Source organism: Python bivittatus, unplaced genomic scaffold (assembly GCF_059951505.1).
Source record: "Python bivittatus isolate LINGU-HERP-01145 unplaced genomic scaffold, Pbiv_v1 ctg000220_np1212, whole genome shotgun sequence".
In the NCBI taxonomy this organism is placed as follows: Eukaryota; Metazoa; Chordata; class Lepidosauria; order Squamata; family Pythonidae; genus Python; species Python bivittatus.
The window spans coordinates 31,841,501-31,862,556 of NW_028277048.1; the positions used below are offsets into that span (position 1 = coordinate 31,841,501).

The following is a 21,056-nucleotide window of genomic DNA, read 5'->3' on the forward strand; positions in this document are numbered from 1 at the left end:
GAAGATGAAGAGAGACCAGGCAGACATACCTGCAGTATTTGTGAACAAAGAAACCTGGCTTCTCATGAAGATCCTGCACGCTAACTAATCCACACAGCCTGTGCACTTTTTCTGCTCTCTGTTATCACAATTGCTAACACTTAACAGATTTTTCACACACAACTTTTCACAAGAGGAAGAGATACGGTTTGTTAAGAGTATCAGTCAGTCTAAGGAACCTAACTTCTTGCTCTCAAACAAGTGAACACTCCTAAAGCAAGAACAAACTGACAACAGCTGAGAATCCTCAGTTTAAGAATATACTCAATAAGTGCTTCCTTATTCAGATGAATCTTGGCTTATCATTCTATAGGAACATGATCAGTGATGAAAGCATGAATTGCAATCAAAAAAGTATATAAGGCTTTCTTTCTTCTCTTCTTGGAGAACACTACATTTGATATTAATTCATTTGCTTAAATACACTCCTAGGCAAATAGGTACACTCCTAGAAATAGGTATGTTTCAAAGTACTGCACACGATCTTAGTCACAGATAAAATGAGACAGAAGCAAAAGCATAAACAGCATGTTATGAAATTAAGCAATGGTTAAAAGAAACACATTATTACTGAAGTTGGCCATGACACTTCTGTAGAGAACTGAGAGCCACCAGAATCAGCATAAAATATAACAGGCAGTCAAAGATCCCCATATCCCCCATGATGCACTTCGGATTTGTACCAGTGCCTTGTCTGACTTCTGTGAATGTTGGCAAACAATACTAAAGTATAATGCAGTTCAGTTTTGGCCAAAAACCAACATCATCTATTATGGCTTAGCAGTATGTGTAAACCAGGTCACTATGGTTTGTCCAATCAATCATAGCTTAGTATTATGTATGACCAGACCAGTGATTCCCTAGAAAGTCAACGCTTGATTCTTCTGCAATGTCCTGTTCTTTGGAATCTTTGGAAACAAATTATATGTTACTATTTCTTAATTTGGTATGCCCTTATACCCAATGCAGTACAAGACCTATAGCTCCTTATCACAACAACCCTGTGAAGTAGGCTGGGCTGAAAGAAAGTAGGTGGCCCGAAGTTACTCAGTGAGATTCCATGGATGAGTGCAGACCAGACTCTGGGTCTCCCTGTTCCCACTCCAACATTTCAACCACTACACCATGCTGGCTGTCAACAGTGAACCCTCAGTTTAATGTGCAGACTCTGGATGCAACAAACCACATTTCCATCCAGACATTCCCCCAATATAATGGACAAACTTGCTGCATTTGAAATAGTCTGACCCAGGTGCTCAATTTTATCACATGTGCAGCAATTTATGTCATTTGTGTAATGGTATCATTACATCATGATGTACTTTGCAGGATGCAAATGAAATAAATCACAGTAATGACATATTATCACATTTAATGGACATTTGGAATAATGGAACAACAAATGATATCTTAGAATGAGATTTCACTGAACTGGCCAGTTTAAAAATGAGCTACAGGTAGCCCTCAACTTACGACCAATAGTTTAGTGACTGTTTGAAGTTACAACAGCACTGAAAAAAGTGACTTCTGACTGGCCCTTGCACTTACGGCCCTTGCAGCATCCCCATGGTTACGTGATCAAAATTTGGGTGCTTGGCAACCAGCATGCATTTACAGCGGTTGCAGTGTCCTGGGGTCATGTGATCATCATTTACAACCTTCCCAGCCAGCTTCCGACAAGTAAAGTCAATGGGAAAGCTGGCAGGAGATTGCAAGTCGCTGTCATGTGATGTTTCACTTAACAACTGTGGGTGATTCACTTAACGACTGCAACTCGGACTGTCAGAACTGCTGTTGCTAAGCAGGGGTGGTCACGTGATGTTTTGCTTAATGACCACTTCGTTTAGCAAAAGAGTTGCCAGTCCCAACTAGGGTCGTTAAGCAAGGACTACCTATATTAGTACCCCAGTTGTATACATTTATTTCAAGACAACTATGCTAGATTCTTTTCATCCATGGCTGGTTTCATATACTGTGCTGTCATAATGTGCTTTGTTTTTTGCTTAACATGATGTGCGAACAGTAATCAGTGAATAAATTAATTTTTTTACATCAATAAACCACCACTGAAACATAGTTTATTACTGGCTAGCTGCTAATGTGAATGGGGCTACATCATATCTGTAGTTTCCTGATTTACTCCTAATTTGGTTTTGTACTTTACCCAAGTACAAAATCCACAGAGCTGCTAAAAAAAAGAGGAAAAGCAGTCAGAAAATGGCCAAACAAATCATTATTTTGCTTATTTGAAAGACTAATTCTGGCTTGTTTCTATGTTGTTCTGTAAAGCATAGATAAAACAAACTATGATCTGTGTGATATTGAACAAGACAGTGTTTCTAAGCTTTTCAAATTTCAGGGTTCCTCTTGCTCGCACCAAACATTCAAATCATTGTATAATGTTGACCACAGCTAAAACTAGTGGAACTGAAAGATGTACCCCCAGTTATTCAGAGCCCTAATTTCAAGCTTCTATCCGGCCTCCACAAAAAATAAAACTGTACTCCAGGTCCTCCTCCTCCTTCTTCATCATCACCATCATCATCATCCTGTAACAGCTTGTTGCATTTTAAATTACGTGAATCTGTTACCTGGATTTTAATATAGAAACTGTAAGTAAGATGAAAAAGGTTAAACTGCCACTTGGGAGAAGCAAGTAAAGCAAAGCCATTTCAGAGATGCAGGATGTAAATAATATTATAAATTATTTTCTTAAATTTAATCTTAAATTTAATAAATTTAAATTTGATCCTTAAGAGCACCAGTAACAAATAAAGGAAAAAGCAACCAATGTTTCTAAGCTCAGACATCATTTCAAAACTGTAAAATAGTGTCTGGAATTTTTCAGCTACAATTAAAAAAATCCCTACCCCCCCCCCCCAAATAATCTGGGAATTTTGTTTAATCTTATAAGGAAATATACATAAAGCCTGGAACCAAATTATAAAAATAAAAATATATTGATGAACTGCCTTTAAAAAAAAAAAGTATAATATTGATATGGTTAGAATATGTACTTACATAACAATCCTCCTGTTCAGGAACCAGTATTTCCGCCTGTTTCTATCATATCCAATAGGTTCATGTCGAATGTATGGTTTATTTTTTTGGATTTCAGCAATACAGTCTGTTACACCAGGCACCTTATGTGCTACACAAACTTCACACTGCCATTCATCCTCTGGGACCTCTTCAAGAGGTGGTTTCACACACTCTAAGTGGTAGACAGCTGAGCAAGTTTCACAGCAAAGCAAGTCCCCCAGTTTGTGACAAACTCTACAATGGTCATCATATTGTATCACACCTTCTGACATTAATTCCTCACGTGCAATGTTTGTTGTAAGAAACTGATCCACTAAAAATTGCAGAACTTCAATTTTATTTTCAACTGGTCCATAAGGGTAGTCCTCTGCCTCTTGAAAAGGAAGAACATGATGATACTCCTTGTCACTCTCACAGTATACCCGCAAAACCTCAGGCCAAGTCATCCCATCTATAAAATATAATGTGGAATTAACGCTATCTTTGAGGTCAGCAGGTCCAAAGGTAGTATTTGAAGTGTCCTCTTCACGTAAAACAGCTTTTAAAAGCACTATGTGCATCTCTGCCATAAGTGTACACTGTTCTTGGCTTACGAGAGCAGCACAGAAGTCTTCAAAACGAAAAGGAGACAAGCGTAAAACAGTGCCAAAGTTCCGCAGTACCTCATAGATGGCAATAACATTCATTATATGCTCATTAGGCACCATTAGGTCCTCTGAGGATTTGGGCAAGTCAAGAAAAGGGATGTCTTTTTCTTCCAGTATTGGAGAACGTGGTCGATGTACTCTCTGTCGCCTTCTACCTATAAATGAACAGTAAATAAGTAAGGATGTGATAATAGTAAGCGAAAGCAGAAATATCCATATTTATAATCCTGACTGAATATTCACTTGTTACAATGCCATCCATCCATCCATCCATCCATCCATCCATCCATCCATCCATCCATCCATCCAATTTCTACCAGATCCAATTAAAAAAAAAAAATCTGAAACAACAGATATTTAATCAAACTTTATGAGAAGGCAAAACACTCCTTTTTCTTCTTGTGCTCATTTTGTACACCTTCTGCAAAAGGATTCATGTTATAATTAGCTAAGACTTGCTGCTTCATTCTAAACGTCTAGAAAAAGCTATCTGGAAAATGAATATATCTTAACTCAGGAGCCACACAAATATGAAAGATCTTCATATTCTAAGGGGAATTTCTACAGGCCTTTAAGTAAAATCAAATGTATTAATAAAAGTAAGCAAACAGTATTTTTATTGATATCTCTTGCTAATTTGATCTTGCTGCTTGGAAATTTATAAAAGGAAATGTGTGATTTTCACAATAACAGACTTTGCTGAAGTACACAAGGAAGTTCATGCTGTAATTTGTATATTATTGATCCACACTTGGACTTAGAGATTCTTACTCAAAAGCAGAGGCCCAAAGTAATTATCATGCTGCATTTTTTCTCCCTTTTGAAGGCTCTTTTAGAGAAGAAAAAAATGTAATGTCCCTGCTCAAAAAGGCCAGTTAAGACTAATGAGATTTAGGCATCTCAAGATCAGTTCCAGAGCTATATGTTCCCAAGCTGTCATTGATTAGCAGCCAAGCTGATTAACTTTTAGCTCAGCTGTGGTGTATCTATTTTACATTTTCTAGCAAAACTTGTAGACAGTCTGTTTTGGGACTCACCCGATCCCCCGGCTCTTCAACTTCAGATGAAGTAGCATTCTGTTCACAGATCCTGCTTTGGAGGTCCTCCTCACAAAATCTGCTCTGATTTTTATTTTTTGGCATATGGCCCTGCTGATTCCACTTTAAAATACAGCTAGGACTGAGCTAGACTGTTTTGAGTCTTTGCAGATCCTTCCCTTACCTATGCACAGTAGCTCAGATGAAGTGAGCAAGGGTGAAATAAACAACAGTTCTGTCTCTTTGGCAGAGGACAGGCCCAAGCGGCTGCCTGCTCTTTTACCAGCAATTGCCTGGTGGACTGGGGGAGGAGGATGCTAGTCACCACTTTTCTTTCTCTTTTGTGTGAAATGGGGAAGGTGGGAACTTTTTGCTGGTCTACTGCTGTTTCACAACCATGGCAATTTTCAGGTGTGTAGACTTCAAATCCCAGAATTCCATAGCCAGCATGGCCACAAGTGAGAATGTTGGAGTTGAAGTTGAAGGTTGGGAAACCCAAATAGTTGCAAATCAAAGGGAAAATTGACAAAGATTGCCTCTTCCCTTTGTCTCACTTGAATGGTGCACTCATCCAAACTCTGGAGATGACTGTTATAGTTTGTAAATCACTATCTAAGGTTTAATATATTCTGTACATCCAAACAGCTTTGGCCTATTCAACAAACCATGATTCAGCATGATGAATCTACATTTCTAAATAAGAAAATGGGCTACCATATTTATTTTGCTACTCTTCACATGCACACTAATAACACACAATTAACTGTTTCTAGGTAGCTTGACAAAGAAAATTAATCTGTTGGGATTGCTGTAACTTGCACTCAAACCTCCATACCCAACTGAAATAAGATGTTTACTGCAAGAACAGAAAATACACACACGTACATACATGGCATTTTGATTATACAGTTAAGTTGTATCTATCTCTGAGTCCAAGATGTGAACAATAATACATTGTTCTGCAACATACTCACAGATCCAAGCACTGAACAGCATAAAAGTGCCTGGGAGCCTACAGGAAAGATTTCATTATGAATGAAGGGGCTAAACTGTATGTCCAAATGTATGAAAGGATGTTGTCTAGGTTGTTGTAGGGCACTTTAAAGGAAGAATCCACAGGCTGGTGATAACTGCATGTTATGCTCCTAAATGGTGATCTGAACCAGAGATGAGTTTGGAGAAAAATTATGCAACATTCTGAATGAATACAATCCAGAGGGAAAATGTATTCTGCTAGGTAACATGAATGAATTGGTGGGAATAAGACAAAAGAGTACAGAAAAAATGACTGGGCCATTCAAAGACCCAAGAATGGATGAGACAGTGACTGAGGACTCTCTCTTTAGAAAAAGCTCTGTTTCATCTGCATAGTTTAAGCTCAAGTCTGTTCATACCTATACAGTTGTGTGAAAAAGGAAGTACACCCTCTTTGAGTTCTATGGTTTTACGTATCAGGACAAAGTAAGCAAATACAACCTCAGATGAACAACAACACATGACATATTATACCATGTCATCATTTATTTTACAAAAAGAAAGTGAAAATGGAGAAGCCATATGTGAAAAGCTAAGTACACCTTATGATTCAATAGCTTGTAGAACCACCTTTAGCAGCAACAACTTGAAGTAATAGTTTTCTGTATGATTTTATCAGTCTCTCACATCGTTGTGAAGGAATTTTGGCCCACTCTTCTTTACAACATTGCTTCAGTTCATTGAGGTTTGAGGGCATTTGTTTATGCACAGCTCTCTTGAGGTCCTGCCACAGCATTTCAGTCGGGTTGAGGTCTGGATTTTGACTGGGCCATTGCAACACCTTGATTCTTTTCTTTTTCAGCCATTCTGTTGTAGATTTGCTGGTGTGCTTGGGATCACTGTCCTGTTGCATGAACCAATGTCGGCCAAGCTTTAGCTGTTGGACAGATGGCCTCACGTTTGACTCTAGAATACTTTGGTATACAGAGGAGTTCATGGTCGACTCAATGACTACAAGGTGCCCAGGTCCTGTGGCTGCAACACAAGCCCAAGTCATCACCCCTCCACCACCGTGCTTGACGGTTGGTATGAGATGTTTGTGCTGATATGCTGTGTTTGATTTTTGCCAAACATGGCACTGTGCATTATGGCCAAACATCTCCACTTTGGTCTCGTCTGTCCAAAGGACAATGTTCCAGAAGTCTTGTGATTTGTTCAGATGCAACTTTGCAAACCTAAGCAGTGCTGCCATGTTCTTTTTAGAGAGAAGAGGCTTTCTCCTGGCAACCCTTCCAAACAAACTATACTTGTTCAGTCTTTTTCTAATTGTACTGTCATGAACTTTAACATTTAACATGCTAACTGAGGCCTGTAGAGTCTGAGATGTAACTCTTGGATTTTTTGCAATTTCTCTGAGCACTGAATGGTCTGACCTTGGGGTGAATTTGCTGGGACATCCACTCCTGGGAAGATTGGCAACTGTCTTGAATGTTTTCCACTTGTGAATAATCTTCCTCACTGTAGAATGATGGGCTTTAAATTGTTGGGAAATGGCCTTATAACCCTTCCCAGATTGATGGGCAGCAACAATTGCTTCACTAAGATCATTGCTGATGTCTTTACTCTTTGGCATTGTGTTAACACACACCTCAATGCTCAAGACTAGCAAACTCCTAAAACTTCAGCTTTTATAGAGGTAGTCACACTTGCTGATGATCAACTGATCAAGGGCATTTGATTAGCAGCACCTGGCTGCTACTTAGCCTCCATACCTATGGAACCAGTAAGGGTGTACTTAGTTTTTCACACATGGCTTCTCCATTTTGGCTTTCTTTTTGTAAAATAAATGATGACATGGTGTAATATGTGTTGTTGTTCATCTGAGGTTGTATTTACCTACTTTTGAGAACTGCTAAGGATCAGATGATTTTTATTATGCCCTGATATGTAAAACCACAGAACTCAAAGAGGGTGTACTTTCTTTTTCACACAACTGTATAGGTATGTATGTACAGGCAGTCCTCAAGTAACAATGGTAATTGGGACTGGAATTTCCATTGCTAAGCAATGCAGTCATATGAAGTCACATGACCGCATCGCTTAGCAACAACAATCCTGGCAGTCCCCATTGCCGTCTTTAGCCAAATCCCACAAGTCATTAGGCAAGGACCTACCCTGATCCAAGCAATTCATGGCTTGGTCCCTCCCAGCCCCAAGCTTTGGTAAGGCCTATCTCCCCTTCAACTCTGCCCTTTTGGCTGCCCTGCACAGCAGCATTCCTTGGTGGCCACAGCAGTGCTGGGGCTGAAGTAGAGGCCCAGAGCCTTTAGCAGTCTCAGCCAACTGCCACCTTCCCCAAGCCTCTACTTCAGCTCCAGTGTTGCTGCCACTGAGGGGTGACATTGTACAGGGTGGCCAAAAGGGCAGAGATGGGGGGGAGTTGAAGCACCCCTACTGTCATACTGGGTAGGCTGCCAAGCATCCAAATCTTGATCATGTGACTGCAGGGGTGCTGCAATGACTGTATCTTTGGGGACTGGGCATAAGTATTGTTCTTTCACTGCAGCCGTAACTTTGAATGGTTACTGAACGAATGTTGCTAAACAAGGACTACCTGTATGGCCAATGGAACATAAGTCTAAAAGCATGACCAATTTAATAGTTTATAACGAAGAACAAATAGAATTAATGAAAGATAAAAGGTGATGACAGGTTTTGAATTTGGGGCAGACCAATTTTTGGTAGCGTCAACGGCTGTTTTTGGGAAAAATTGACATGGAAGGAAAAAAGTGAAAAAAATGAGAATGAAAGTAGAATAACTGCAGAAATAAAAAGTACAACCCTATATGAAAAAGTATTAGAACACACATTAATCTCCCAACATTATGAGTAGTAAGTGGACGTTAGGAAAGAGGATATAAGAGCTAATAGAACAAAGTGAAAAAAATTATGTTACAGAGGACCATAGAAGCATGTGAAGTTTAGAAAATGCGAAGTATGAAAAAGGATGCTTTGTGGAATGATGAAGCGAAAGAGGCTATGGATGAGAGAATACACATAAACAAGAATGACTGCTGCCAAAAATTAGGATATGAGAAAAATACTGTATAGCATATATACAGGTAGTCCCTGGGTTAAGAATGCCTGGTTTAAGGATGGCCCATAGTTAAGAACGGAGTCTACCGCAGCAAAATTCGAGTTAAATACACATTGGTTCAAGTTCATTACACAATACTACTTATGCAGTATTATACAATAATACTGTTCTGGCTCACATACAAATTCAACTTCAGGACAGACATTGGGAACAGAACTCATTCTTAAATTGGGGACTACCTGTATTGAGAAAAAGATAATGGCAAAGAATATAGATGAAGAAAACAAGAAAGAGTTACAGTGAAAAGAAGGAATGAAAATGCAAAGCAATTTTTATGGAAAAATAAAGGAGCAGGCAAATTCTGGAAGGAGTATTTTAGAGATTTATGTTGAATGATAGTGATGTGTTGAAGACAGGAACTGAACTAAGTGTGTTAAATCTTAATGTCCAAGAAAAAGTTGATAAGGTAGTCATAAATGTTGTGAGAATATCAACAAATTGTTTGGTGGCAAGTGTAGACAGTGAAGGAATGGTTAAATATGTATGTAGTTTGTCTACAGAATGGAAGTTGCTTGACAACTGGAAAATAGCCAGTGCAATAGCTAGTACAAAAGGAAAGGTAGCAAGAGTAAGTATAAATATTCAGGTGCATTAGTTTTGGAAGGTGTGTGACAAAATCCTGATTGAAAGGGTATGAAATATGAGAGTGAAGAAAATTTGAGCAGTGCAAAGTAGCTAGCTTTCTGCTGAACAGGGGGTATGCAGAGCAGGTTTTTGCTCTTCAGCAGGTCATTTAAAAATGTATGGATGAATATGAGAAAGTTTATTTTAAATTTGTTGATTTAGAGAAATCACCGGTACTTCTCAACCTTTTTACCCTGGAGGAACCCTCGACATAATTTTCAGGTCCCAGGAACCCCTACACAAAAATGGCCAAAAATACAAACACAATACCATTCACTTTCAGCTTACACAATCCTTGTTTTACAATGGCACATAACAACAGCAAAGCAGCATGCTAGCAGCTGAGAAACAGCACATAAAAATCCTCACCACTGCAAGCACTAGCATTTTGTACACATTGCAAGATGTACAAAGCTAAAAAAAAACAAAAAACAAAACTTTGTTTTAATCATGATCTCTCATGGAATCCCATGTATGTGTGAAAACAAACAATGCTTAGCAAACAGTTCAATATTAAGGTATAAGACAGACAAGGAAGTGTGATGTCCACTTATTTATGGTACCTATGGATAAATGCACATGATCTCTCATGGAGCCCCATGTATGCGTGAAAACAATACAATGCTTAGCAAATAGTTCAACATTAAGCTGTAAGTAAGACAAGGAAGTCCACTGATGTCCACTTGGTTATTTATCGTGGATAAATAACCAAGGAATGGTTGGTTTCTTGTCTTAGATAAATGCACAAGGAATTTATTTATTGAAGTGGTTTGGTCATATAGAGAGAGTAAGGATCAAATTGCAGAACAAATAATATGAAGTGAATGAATCAAGAGGAAGGTGAACATCAAGAAAGTTGTGATTAGATGGAGCTGAGAACCTCAAAATGAAAGAGGCAAGAAGCCTAAAGAACAAAAGGCAACATACGAAGCAATTGTTAGGCACAGAAGAAGCAAGGATGGTTTGCAAGAATAGAAAGGTGTGGGGACATAAATTTGTTTCAGCTGTTTTATTTGATCTCATGCCTTTAATTTCTATGAGTAATCTTCTTACTCCTTTCCTACTGTCCACATAATGCTGCTCACCTCAGAAGAGAACAGCATAATGGGTACAAATGTAGATATACAATGTAAAAGCAGATTAGGTAACTGAAATAACAAATAGCAAAAAACTAACTAACATATGTTAATTACTTTGAGATAGAGTACAGAGTTGTAACCTTTAGGATTTTTCTTTTTCTTTTTTAATGGAAAATACGTTTTTTTTTAACTGGCGGGGCTAACTGTGGCTAAAGTGATAAAGGAAAAGGGAGGGATGAGAAGAGGTCTTCTCCTTTTATTCACTCAATAGCTTTGAAACATGTACATATGAAAGGACTGTTTCTTATATTCTGGGGATTAGAAGATGGATTATGAAGTCCTCTTATACTTTTAGGCAGGCTATGAGAGCTAGCAAAGTATAAATCAAACAGAACAGAATGTTAACTATCTCTAGCAAACAGAGTTAAAGTAAGAAACATCTTACTTTGAAAACCAGCAAATCTAAACTATACACAGGGAGACCCCCAAAAGGAATTGAGGTGGGAGGCTTCCGTATTCAGAGTAAGCAGAAGCTTCTGCATTATCTTGAGCCCCTTGCAAACATGTTGGTGCCCCAAATATGTGGTTCTTCACCTTTCAATTTACCACAACCAAAGCTTCCTCTAGAAATAAACTTCCTAGATATGTCCCCTTGTCATTTATACAGATGTTGAATACAACTAAGCCAAGGATATCGTCTAGTGAAACTCTGCTCAAAAGCACTGGTACAAACTGAAGCATTCATGAACACTTGCTGCTTACTATTGTGAATTTCATACAATAGTAATATCATTCAGCCTCTATTTTACCATATGCCTCAAGGATATTATAGGAAGCTTTGTTCAATGCTTTCCTGAAGACTTTTACACCTTTCCCATAATTTTATTTATTTATTAGATTTGTATGGGTGCCCACCATAAAATATAACTCTGGGCGCCTCACAACAATAAAAACCCTGCACTATGAAAACCATAAAACTGTAAAACACAACCAAAATGTGGCACCCCAGTCATCCCCTTGGGATGCCCAAACAACCAACCCGAAACATCCTCACTCTACCCCAGCGCCAGGGTAAAAGCCAGGTCTTGATGACCTTCCACAAGCATGATTTACAGATTTGACTTAATTCAGAGACCCTCAAATTCTGTGATGCCTTGACTCCCTAAAATGATTTGTATGACCCCTCCCCAACAAAACATATAACACCAACTATTAATTTCATATCAAAGGTGTTCCTTAACCTATTCCTGACCCCCTGACAGCCAAACCTTGTCAGAACTGGTCTCACTAATGTCTCAATTCAAGCAGAGCAAAACTAAGTTCTTAGAGGGCTCCTGTTTGTACTTGTAAAGCCAGATCATTGTTGGAATGATGGTTTGTGCACAAAGAATTGGATTGCTATAGGATAGGAATTGGCAACCTTCTTCATAGGAGACAGAGGCCATGTCTGTGAGTGGATGGCAGGCCACTCTTCCCTCTCTCTTGGACGAATACACTGGCACTTGGGAAGACTCTTTGGGGAAAACTCTTTGGGTGTTTCCTTCTTAGGGGAAAGAAAGGGAAGCATGGCCAAAAGGGAAAATGAGGGCGTGCTCCGCAGTCTCAGAGCATCTCTTGTGAAAAGAAATGCCTATGGAGGGAAAAGGAAGGTATACTGTAAGCATATGTGTATATCTATATATGGATTCATAATATCATCAAAATCATTAGAATTTAGTAAAGTAGTGTGGTTCTACATTAGGCCTAAGATAAAATTACAAACTTCTTTTTTAGGACTATTGCAGGCCAGGTGGATGTTTCTTTTGGGGACTATGGTCTGGATGATTTTGGGTGGTAGGCCAACCCCTGCTATAGGGAATGGTGCATGGAGGGCCACAATTCCTATTTCTAAGGTTCCAGCTTGAGAAATCTGCACAAAATTAGAGGTTATAGGTGAAATCATGGCATGCTGAAGACAAAACAAAGTCTAATTAGGCCTCCTGGTTAAAGCAGCAATCTTCCAGTATACAAACAGGAAGGGAGGAGGAGAAGAGCTATTGACTGCAATTCCCCCTCCCTTCTACAACCCCATTGACAAAGGATGCTCCTTAGTAGTCAACATGTCCTTTTCTATATGGTCATAGGGCAGACTTAATCTATCCTATGATTTTGCCTCATATTATTTTTAATATAATTGATTTATAGTGTTCTGAATTTCCCCCCCCCCCTTTCAATGACAAGATCAACAAACTGGCCATACCCTGGGGTCACCTATTCTTCAAAAATTCTCAAAGGTTATAGCAACATAACCTTACTCTAAGGTAACATCTATACATTTCTGGGATGCTTTATCTCTAGAGAGTTTAACTTACTTGGTGTTTTTTTAAATCATGTTGGGCAGCTTCAACATCTTTCCAAGAAAACCTACAATTCCAAAGGGCTGAGCAGATGTATCCCAATGTTACTTTATGATCATATCCAAAGAACAGCAGAACCGGTACAAAATGGCACCTCTAATCCACAACTCCCTCAAATACTCCCAAAGGATACCATGATCAGTGGTATCACAAGTCATTGAATGGACTGGGAGTTATTACCATAACCATATGTCTCTCTCAGTAAATTATTCATCAGAGCACCCAAGGGCAACTCCATATAAAATCTGGGTCAAAATACTCAGTTTCCTCTAAATGTTCCTCTGGAATTGCAGTATTGATACAGAATACAAGCCTATAATTATTAAAATTGGTTTGGTCCAAAGATGGCTTCCTTAATCAAGGACCTAACCCACTGCCCCTTTAAACTGACGGAATTGCTGCTTCTTGTGTCTCACCACTAAGCACCATCCAAAAAATGAATATTTTAATCAATTTTCAAAGTCAATGGCTTCAGGTTATGAAATTCCTTTCCCTGGAAACCTGCTCAGCTTTTATTAAGCCTTTTACTCCATCACAGCAGATTGTGAGGGTGCAAATCAACATCTAGGTGAAGAGAAGGGAAGCTGTTCCATCAGTGGAAACTGCTTCCAAAGTATGGGACTTCACCATTCGTGCTTTACATTTACCTCCAAAGAGTAATGAGAAGGGAAACCTGTGTACAAGTGATGACTGAAAGAAATATACTGGCCCACAAGGTATGGCAGAGTTAGGCAACTGAGGAAGAGAAATGAATAATTCTCACATCCTTATTGCTTTAAATTACCAATGTGCAAAATTCAGGGATTCAGGAAGCAAACATTCCAGAGTACACCTGAGAATTCTGAACCCTCTCCAGACAATGCTGAATCTCTCCAGTGTGGAATATGCCACACTGGAGACAGTTTTGGCACCATTTCCAGAAGTAAATTCCTTGAATTAGAAGCAGTTTGAGATACTATAGCCATGATGTTCTGTTTCTGGATTGCAAAAATTTGCATATCTCTACACTAAATTATAAGTTAACAAAACTTTTTTTTAAAAAACTACATATTAAGCTACTACTGTATATGTGTGAACAATACAGGACAACAGGTGGAAACAAAATTGACAAACTAGCATACTGCTGTAATCGATGAGTTCTTGGTCTGACACACTCACTATACAACTATCAAACTTGATTTATTATCACTGGTAGTTAAGTAAAAGAATAAGGAAACACTGATACCAACTCTGGGACTAAAATATGTCTCTCAAATAAAACTGGTTATTCTATCTAATATAGTAATTGAGAGTCAGGCAGCATACAAGCGTAATATATTATGATTATACAATTACTATTACTATATTATATTGACAAGAATCTTTATTTGTTAATATTTAACATTTATAGAATAATCTTACATACAATAATGATCTCTACAGACATACCATTAGAATTAAAGAATAGTTTACACAAATTAGATGCAACTCTGAAATATTAGATATATACTGAAGTTCATTCAAAACCATGACTGCATGTAATTAAATATGTATTCCATGTTGTGTGGGTGGGTAAACAGTATTGTTATTTGCTTTCCTGAAGAGGCATAATTATCAATGTCTCCTTGGACCAAATTTAATTCAAACTTCCCAGTTAAACATTGAATAGTATAGAATATTTCCCTTGTCAGTGAAGAATCAAAATGAAGGAAGATCGATAAATGCTGAACTGCTAAAAACGTATGGCTAAACAAAGCTTTATACTTATTTATATTTATGATCCTATGAAGTGAGGAAAGCTTGCTTTATAAAAATGGGTAAAAGTAGCTTAATGTATTTTTTTGTGGGGGGAGGCAATCTGGTATCCTTCAAATGTATGGACTATAACTACTAACTCCCCAATCACTAAAACCCTTGGCTATGCTAGTTGTGATTTACAAGAGTTGTGATCTAATCTATCTGAAAGGTGTTAGGCTGGAAAAGGTTGCTTTAGGTATTCAGAAGATCCCAAATGTATCTATTGTACCTACTACTGTATCTATGCATTAAAACATAAAACTGTTAAAAAATTCTTGACAAGATATACTTTAAGTGTCCATTAAACCCACTTTTATACAACCTCAACAAACTGTATTTTGGCAAATCACATATTGTTTTCCTTGAACAACTAAAATATTGTCTTTTCAATTTCTTATCTAGTCACATTAATTTGCAAACATAAGCAAAAATTACCTAACATAACAAAATTAAGTCCATGTAATCTCACATAATAATATTTTGCTTGAATAGAATATTGAACAATATTTACTCAGAAGTTTAAGTTCAATGGAACTTAATTTAGGACACACTTAAAGTTAATATAGCACTGTGGCAACTAATGATTTATATAAATTGCACTCTATTAATGCTTATTGGAAATAAAATATAATCAATATTATAATTAAAATCATGTTAGCATCTAATAGGGGTATATTAAGAATTGAAAACGAGCTCTAACAATAGTCAATTTAGCAAGACCACAGAATATAAAGGCCAAACAAGCAACAGTTTTGGTGATCTTACCAGTTTTATAACAGAAAATTATTAAATTAAAAATAGCAACCAACATCCAATAAGAAGATGACCATTTGAATTTGAATGACAAAAGCAGACTTACACACTACATTTAAACCATACACATTTTCTTAACATTTAGGAATGTTATCTTTTAAGGACTGCGTTCTGAACGTTTCTGCCTTCCTCCAGGTTACTCTACAATTCACTTGGACTATATGTGGGTAGCAGAGACCTTGTTCCTTACCAAACTGACGGTACAGAAATCTGTCTACGCCAATGTTTACAAATGCCACCTTTCCCCAAGTACAACAGGATGAGCTCCCCCACCCCTTTCCTGTGTTTCCTTTGCAGATCTGGCATTGTTTTATTACAGGCATCCGCCGCCCTATTTTTCGAAAAGTCCCTTCCTAGTCTCTCTTTCTCCACGTCTGTTGTTCGTTTGCATGCAGTCGCCACCTTTCCCTGCCGCGTTTCGGCGTCGCCTAACCCACTTTCCCTCTCGTCGGTCGCCCAACCACCCCTTCGCCCCCAGCCAGGTGCCGGACCAGCGGAGCGACGCCCCTCTCCCCTCTTCGCGTGAAGGGACGCCCCCGCCCCGGCCGCCCCCCTCCCTCGCCCCCTACCTGGGGTACTGCTGTAGGTGCTGTGGCTCCTGAAGCTGCTCTCAGTGCAATAGCTGGCGTCGTCCTCGTCCTCCATCTCTTCGGGATAATCGGAATCGTCGTCGTCGTCCTCCATGACCGCCTCCTCTTCCTCGGAGTCTGGCTTCTCCTCCGCGTCGCCTTCCTCCTCCTCGTCGGACCCCACGCTCTCCTCCTCCTCCTCCTCCTCACTCTCATGATCGTCGTACACCACTTTGCTGCTGCTGCTCCTCCTGGACGAGGCGGCAGCCCTGCCTTGGCTGCTGCTGCTGCTCCGGCTGCCTCCGCCTCCTCCTCCCCCCGTCGCTGCCGCCGCCGCCGCCGCTCCAACCCTGCCCCTGCCCCTACCGCTACTGCCTCCCCCACCAGGGGTGCTGCTGCTGCTGCCGCCGCTGCCTCCCTTCCTCCTGCCGCCCCCCCTGGAGGAGGAGGAGGAGACGGCGGCGGCGGAGGAAGAGGAGGCCTGGGCAGCTGCGGACCCCCTCGACCTGGGCCCCGCAGCCCCGGCCGGCTGGGCCGAAGCCGCCCACCTGCCCCGGCTGCTGCCCCGTAATCGGGACCTCAGGCCCCCGATGGGGCCCGGCGGGGCGGGCGGAGCCGGGGTACTCGCCCGAGCGGGGGCCGCCGCAGGCTGCTGATGTTTGGGCGGCCTGCCTCGCCGGCCCCGCATCGCTGGGCGCTAGCCAAGGGGGGAAGAAGCGAGGGGGCGAGGGCACTCGGGTCCGGCGGGAGGCTGCAGGGGACCTCCTCCCCGCGGTCGGAGCTCTGGGGCAGGGAAGGGGCGCCACCGACTTGCGAGGGCCGAAGGCTCAATTCGAATCGCCGGCGTCCCGCTCCGGATCGCCACCGGCCGCCATCTTGTTTCTTCGTCTCTGCCTCGGATCGCTCCGCTCTGACTGGGGGAAGCGGCGGCGGCGGCAGGCCCTGAGCGCCTCACGTGACCAGCCTTCTCCGCCAGCGCAGCGCCGCCGGGGGGCGCCAGAGAGCTACCTGCGGCGGCGGCGGCGGCGGCAGCTGCCCTCGCTCGAGCTCCCAGCCATCTTCGATGCGGAGCGAGCACCCAGTGCAGCAGCGCTTTCCTCCTTTCCAGAAAGCATTCCGCGCAAATAAGCCCCAGACACCTGTTACCCCTCCGTAAGGGAGGCACGCCCTTTCTTTTCCCCTCCCGTACAGTGGTATGTCGCTAAAGCCCTCAGCAGACACCACCACTTCTGATACACAGGAAGAGGTTTTTCAAGCCTTGGTTGCTCTGTATTTACTTCCTTAAATTGTTTCAGATTCGAAGCCATTCCCGTTTCTTCACGCAAGGTTGTATATGTGTGTGCGAAAGAAAGTTTTTAAGAGGTTTGCGAAAGTGTCAGGCTCGTTTCAAAATGGGTGGAATGGAACTGCAATGACAAAATTATGCTGTACCTTCCTGTACCACCACCACCACCACCACCACCACCTTCTTCTTCTTCTTCTTCTTCTTCTTCTTCTTCTTCTTCTTCTTCTTCTTCTTCTTCTTCTTCTTCTTCTTCTTCTTCTTCTTCTTCTTCTTCTTCTTCTTCTTCTTCTTCTTCTTCTTCTTCTTCTTCTTCTTCTTCTTCTTCTTCTTCTTCTTCTTCTTCTTCTTCTTCTTCTTCTTCTTCTTCTTCTTCTTCTTCTTCTTCTTCTTCTTCTTCTTCTTCTTCAGAATCCACACAGGGGGAGAGGGCAGTCTTAGAGAAAAGGGTTATCTAAATGGTAGAAGAAGAAAGGGTTGAGAAGAAAAGACCTTAGACAAAGTGATAATGCATCTGATTGCAGTGTTTTACACATTCCACATTTAGAAGATTGACCTTGGCCCTGGCAGCTACTTCCTGTAGCTACAAGCCTACTTGTTAGAGCCATCCCTGACCTACTTGTATTTCTGTGCCTACACACTGGATAGGATCCTTTTTGATTAAGCTGAAGGTATGGGCATCATGTTGAGGCATCAATTCTAATTTCCAATAATGGTCTGGAATTCCAGCCAAATATTATTTACACCAGAAATATTCCAACCTTCAAAGGGAGCTGTTTGCAGTCCAAAACCTGGAGGCATTATTTAATTAACAGGCTCCACAACTGGGATCCATAGAGCTGGGAATGGGAAACAACCATATCTTGACATAGCCTCTCTGGTAATACTAAAGAATGACTTCGTCTTCCTCCACACTATATGGTTTTTTTTTTTTAATAAAAAACAAATCATAATTTGGAAGTCACTAATAATGAACTACTTAATATTATGATGGATTGTGGGTATACTGTTCTCTGTACTGTGTTTGTGGATATTTATACTGTGTAGATATTTTAATATTCATTGTTAATGTGGGTCTTTTAATGTTTATTTTTAGTATTTTATTGTATTGCATTTTTAGATGTATCATAGATGTTTTAATTGTTGTAAATCATCCACTGTATTTTAATTAATGAGGGTTACCATATCTGGACTGCAAAAATCTGAGTGATCACTAAATGGTAGCAGTCTTAACATTTTTTCTATCTCTTTGCTGCCATATGGTGGTCATCTGGAGTTTTGCAGCCCCAGTATGGTAGTCCTATTTTGCCCAATTTTATTATCATCATAACAAAGATATCAACTGAGCTGAATATACTTTAGAATTTCTTGGATGATTTATATGAGGTGGAGGAAAAGGTGACATATGGGCATGTTGTGCCTATTTTGAGTGTAGGTAGATAGCTTAATAATAGTGACTGTGAGTTCTAGTCCTGCCTTAGGCATGAAAGCTGGTGGGTGACTTTGGGCCAGTCGCTCTCTCTCAGCCCAACTCACCTCATAGGGTGGTTGTTGTGGGGAAAATAGGAGGAGGAAGGAGTATTAGGTATGTTCACCACCTTGAGTTATTTATAAAAATAATAAAGGCAGGATTAAAAAAAAAGCACTAACTTGTTTTTCTTTTCAGCATGGAAAAACCACATCGTAAATCAGACTTTAAAACATAATGTTAAGTTATGGCTGCTTAATAAATCACCATTGGGTTGGATCACATAATCCATTCAACATAAACCTGGTTTACAAACCACACCGACTGAATTCAAACCCAAACAGACTATGATGCATGAATTCAAACTTTGCCCTGTGTATTTGTACTATGGCCTCTACAGAGTTTAATGGTAGAAGACTTCCACATTCGTATTCTAAGACTATTTGGGAAATGTTCTGTACTCTGTCTGCATAAGAGATTGACTCAGCTAAACTATATTTTTATGCACATGCAGCTTTTATTGTGGCTACTAGATACATGCACAGCCAGAAGGGAAATAGTTTTGACCCTTTGCCATCCGTCATTCTTCAGCATCACAATGTTCCTTTTCACATCTGGCATTATACATAGTTCTTCTAGGTGTGGTGTAATAGATGGAAGAGAATCTTACGGTCAGCAGAGGTGTGTCTAATATCTATTTGTAACCATTGCCAATAGCTTCATGTTTTCTCTATATAGCAGTTGCTATGATTATTGATGCATGATTTGCCCTTAAGGTAGAGGTAAGTCACCTTGTGGTTCCAGGGCCACAAGTGGCTCTTGAGTCAATTTCAACCACTTTATGCAAGACATCACTTCAGGTTTCTGTAAGAGCTATATGCCTCTTGAAGAATTGGAATCGCCAATAAAACCCCACTAATGGTTCCATGTCCTTAAAAATTTAAAATGGTATCAACAGATCTGAGATTAAAGTTGATTAATCAGAAAACTATATAGGGTGCATTGGACTCCCAAAGAATGTATTTGAAAGGATGAACATCAGATTTTCTATGCTGGAGGTGTAAAAAATGTGAGTTCACTGATCCCTCTGACATGGCCATGTGATCATTTGGTATTTTTTTGAGATAGTGTATTAATGTATATAAGCAGATTTATGAGAAAACCTTTAAACATTAAAGATTTTAATGTAACGTCGAACTTAATACCAAAGCTTTGGAATTTGACTATCAGGAATTGTGGCTGTATTGAGCATGGGCGGGGAGGGGGGCTGTTGCCTAAAAGAATCATATTGAGAAATTGGAAATATGTTATTACTCCAGATATCAAGGAAAGGTTCTTGGAAATGTGTGATTTATCTGTTTTGGAAAAGGCAGTATTTTCTACTATCAAAGGATGCAGCAGTATGTGTTACTATGGCAGACATTTTGTGGTATTTTACAATAAAATCTTGTACTGTTCCTATTATAGTAGTGAATCCATGAGTAAACCAGTGATTATTGATAAGTATAAAATATAAGGTAGCAACATAAAAAAAAAAACCCCTCCTCCCAGGCTGGCAACAGTTGTATTTAAAAAAAATCAATCATGTGTTTGTAATTATTTTTATAGAAAAAAAATTAATAAACCATTTAGGAGTCTCTTTCTAAATTGCCTGCAGATTGTCCGATACGCACAGACACATGAACAAGAATTTGTACTTTTATCTGTGAACTAGTATAGTTTATTACACTATACTATTATTTATTCATTGTACCATACGGTAGCTGCCATGTTGAGAGAGTGCTTAGTAATATCCAAATTTAAAAAAAGAAAAAAAGTGACACAGGATGCTATATTTCCTCTTTTTTTCTTGCACTGCAGTATTGAAGTTGATTTTGTTTCATGCTGGATATAAATATAAGGATTTCTGTTTCCTTCTTTCTGTTCTAACCTGCTAGATAGACATCAATAAAACAAGAGTTCCTCAGGCATTTCAACATTGTTTTTCAATATAAATACTTTTTGTAACAATAGCAGTGTGCTTTAGATACAATGGGTGGATTGCTTTTAGATCCAGAGACAGCCTCCACAAGCTGGAAGTTGGCAAGATAGGTTTTACCAGTTCCCTCTTCCTGAAAATCTGCTTTGGATCTCCAGGATTTTTCCAGATCAG

The 21,056-nt window shown here is 39.9% G+C and overlaps 1 protein-coding gene across 5 annotated transcripts in view; it reads right to left on the reverse strand.

The window, feature by feature from the left end:
• BPTF (bromodomain PHD finger transcription factor) overlaps positions 1 to 17,082 on the reverse strand; it is a 91,957-nt gene extending 74,875 nt beyond the window's left edge. For 4 of the 5 annotated variants that reach the window (XM_088138271.1, XM_025168139.2, XM_025168140.2 and 1 more), the window contains exons 1-2: positions 16,155 to 17,081; positions 3,061 to 3,883 (exon numbers count right to left, since the gene is read on the reverse strand). In XM_088138271.1, coding sequence (XP_087994397.1) covers positions 3,061 to 3,883; positions 16,155 to 16,842 — 1,511 coding nt within the window. In that variant the 5' untranslated portion in view covers positions 16,843 to 17,081. Of the gene's footprint in view, positions 1 to 3,060; positions 3,884 to 16,154 lie in introns of all 5 variants that reach the window. The other variant, XM_025168141.2, reaches the window with a different exon arrangement.
• Positions 17,083 to 21,056: the final 3,974 nt, after the last annotated feature.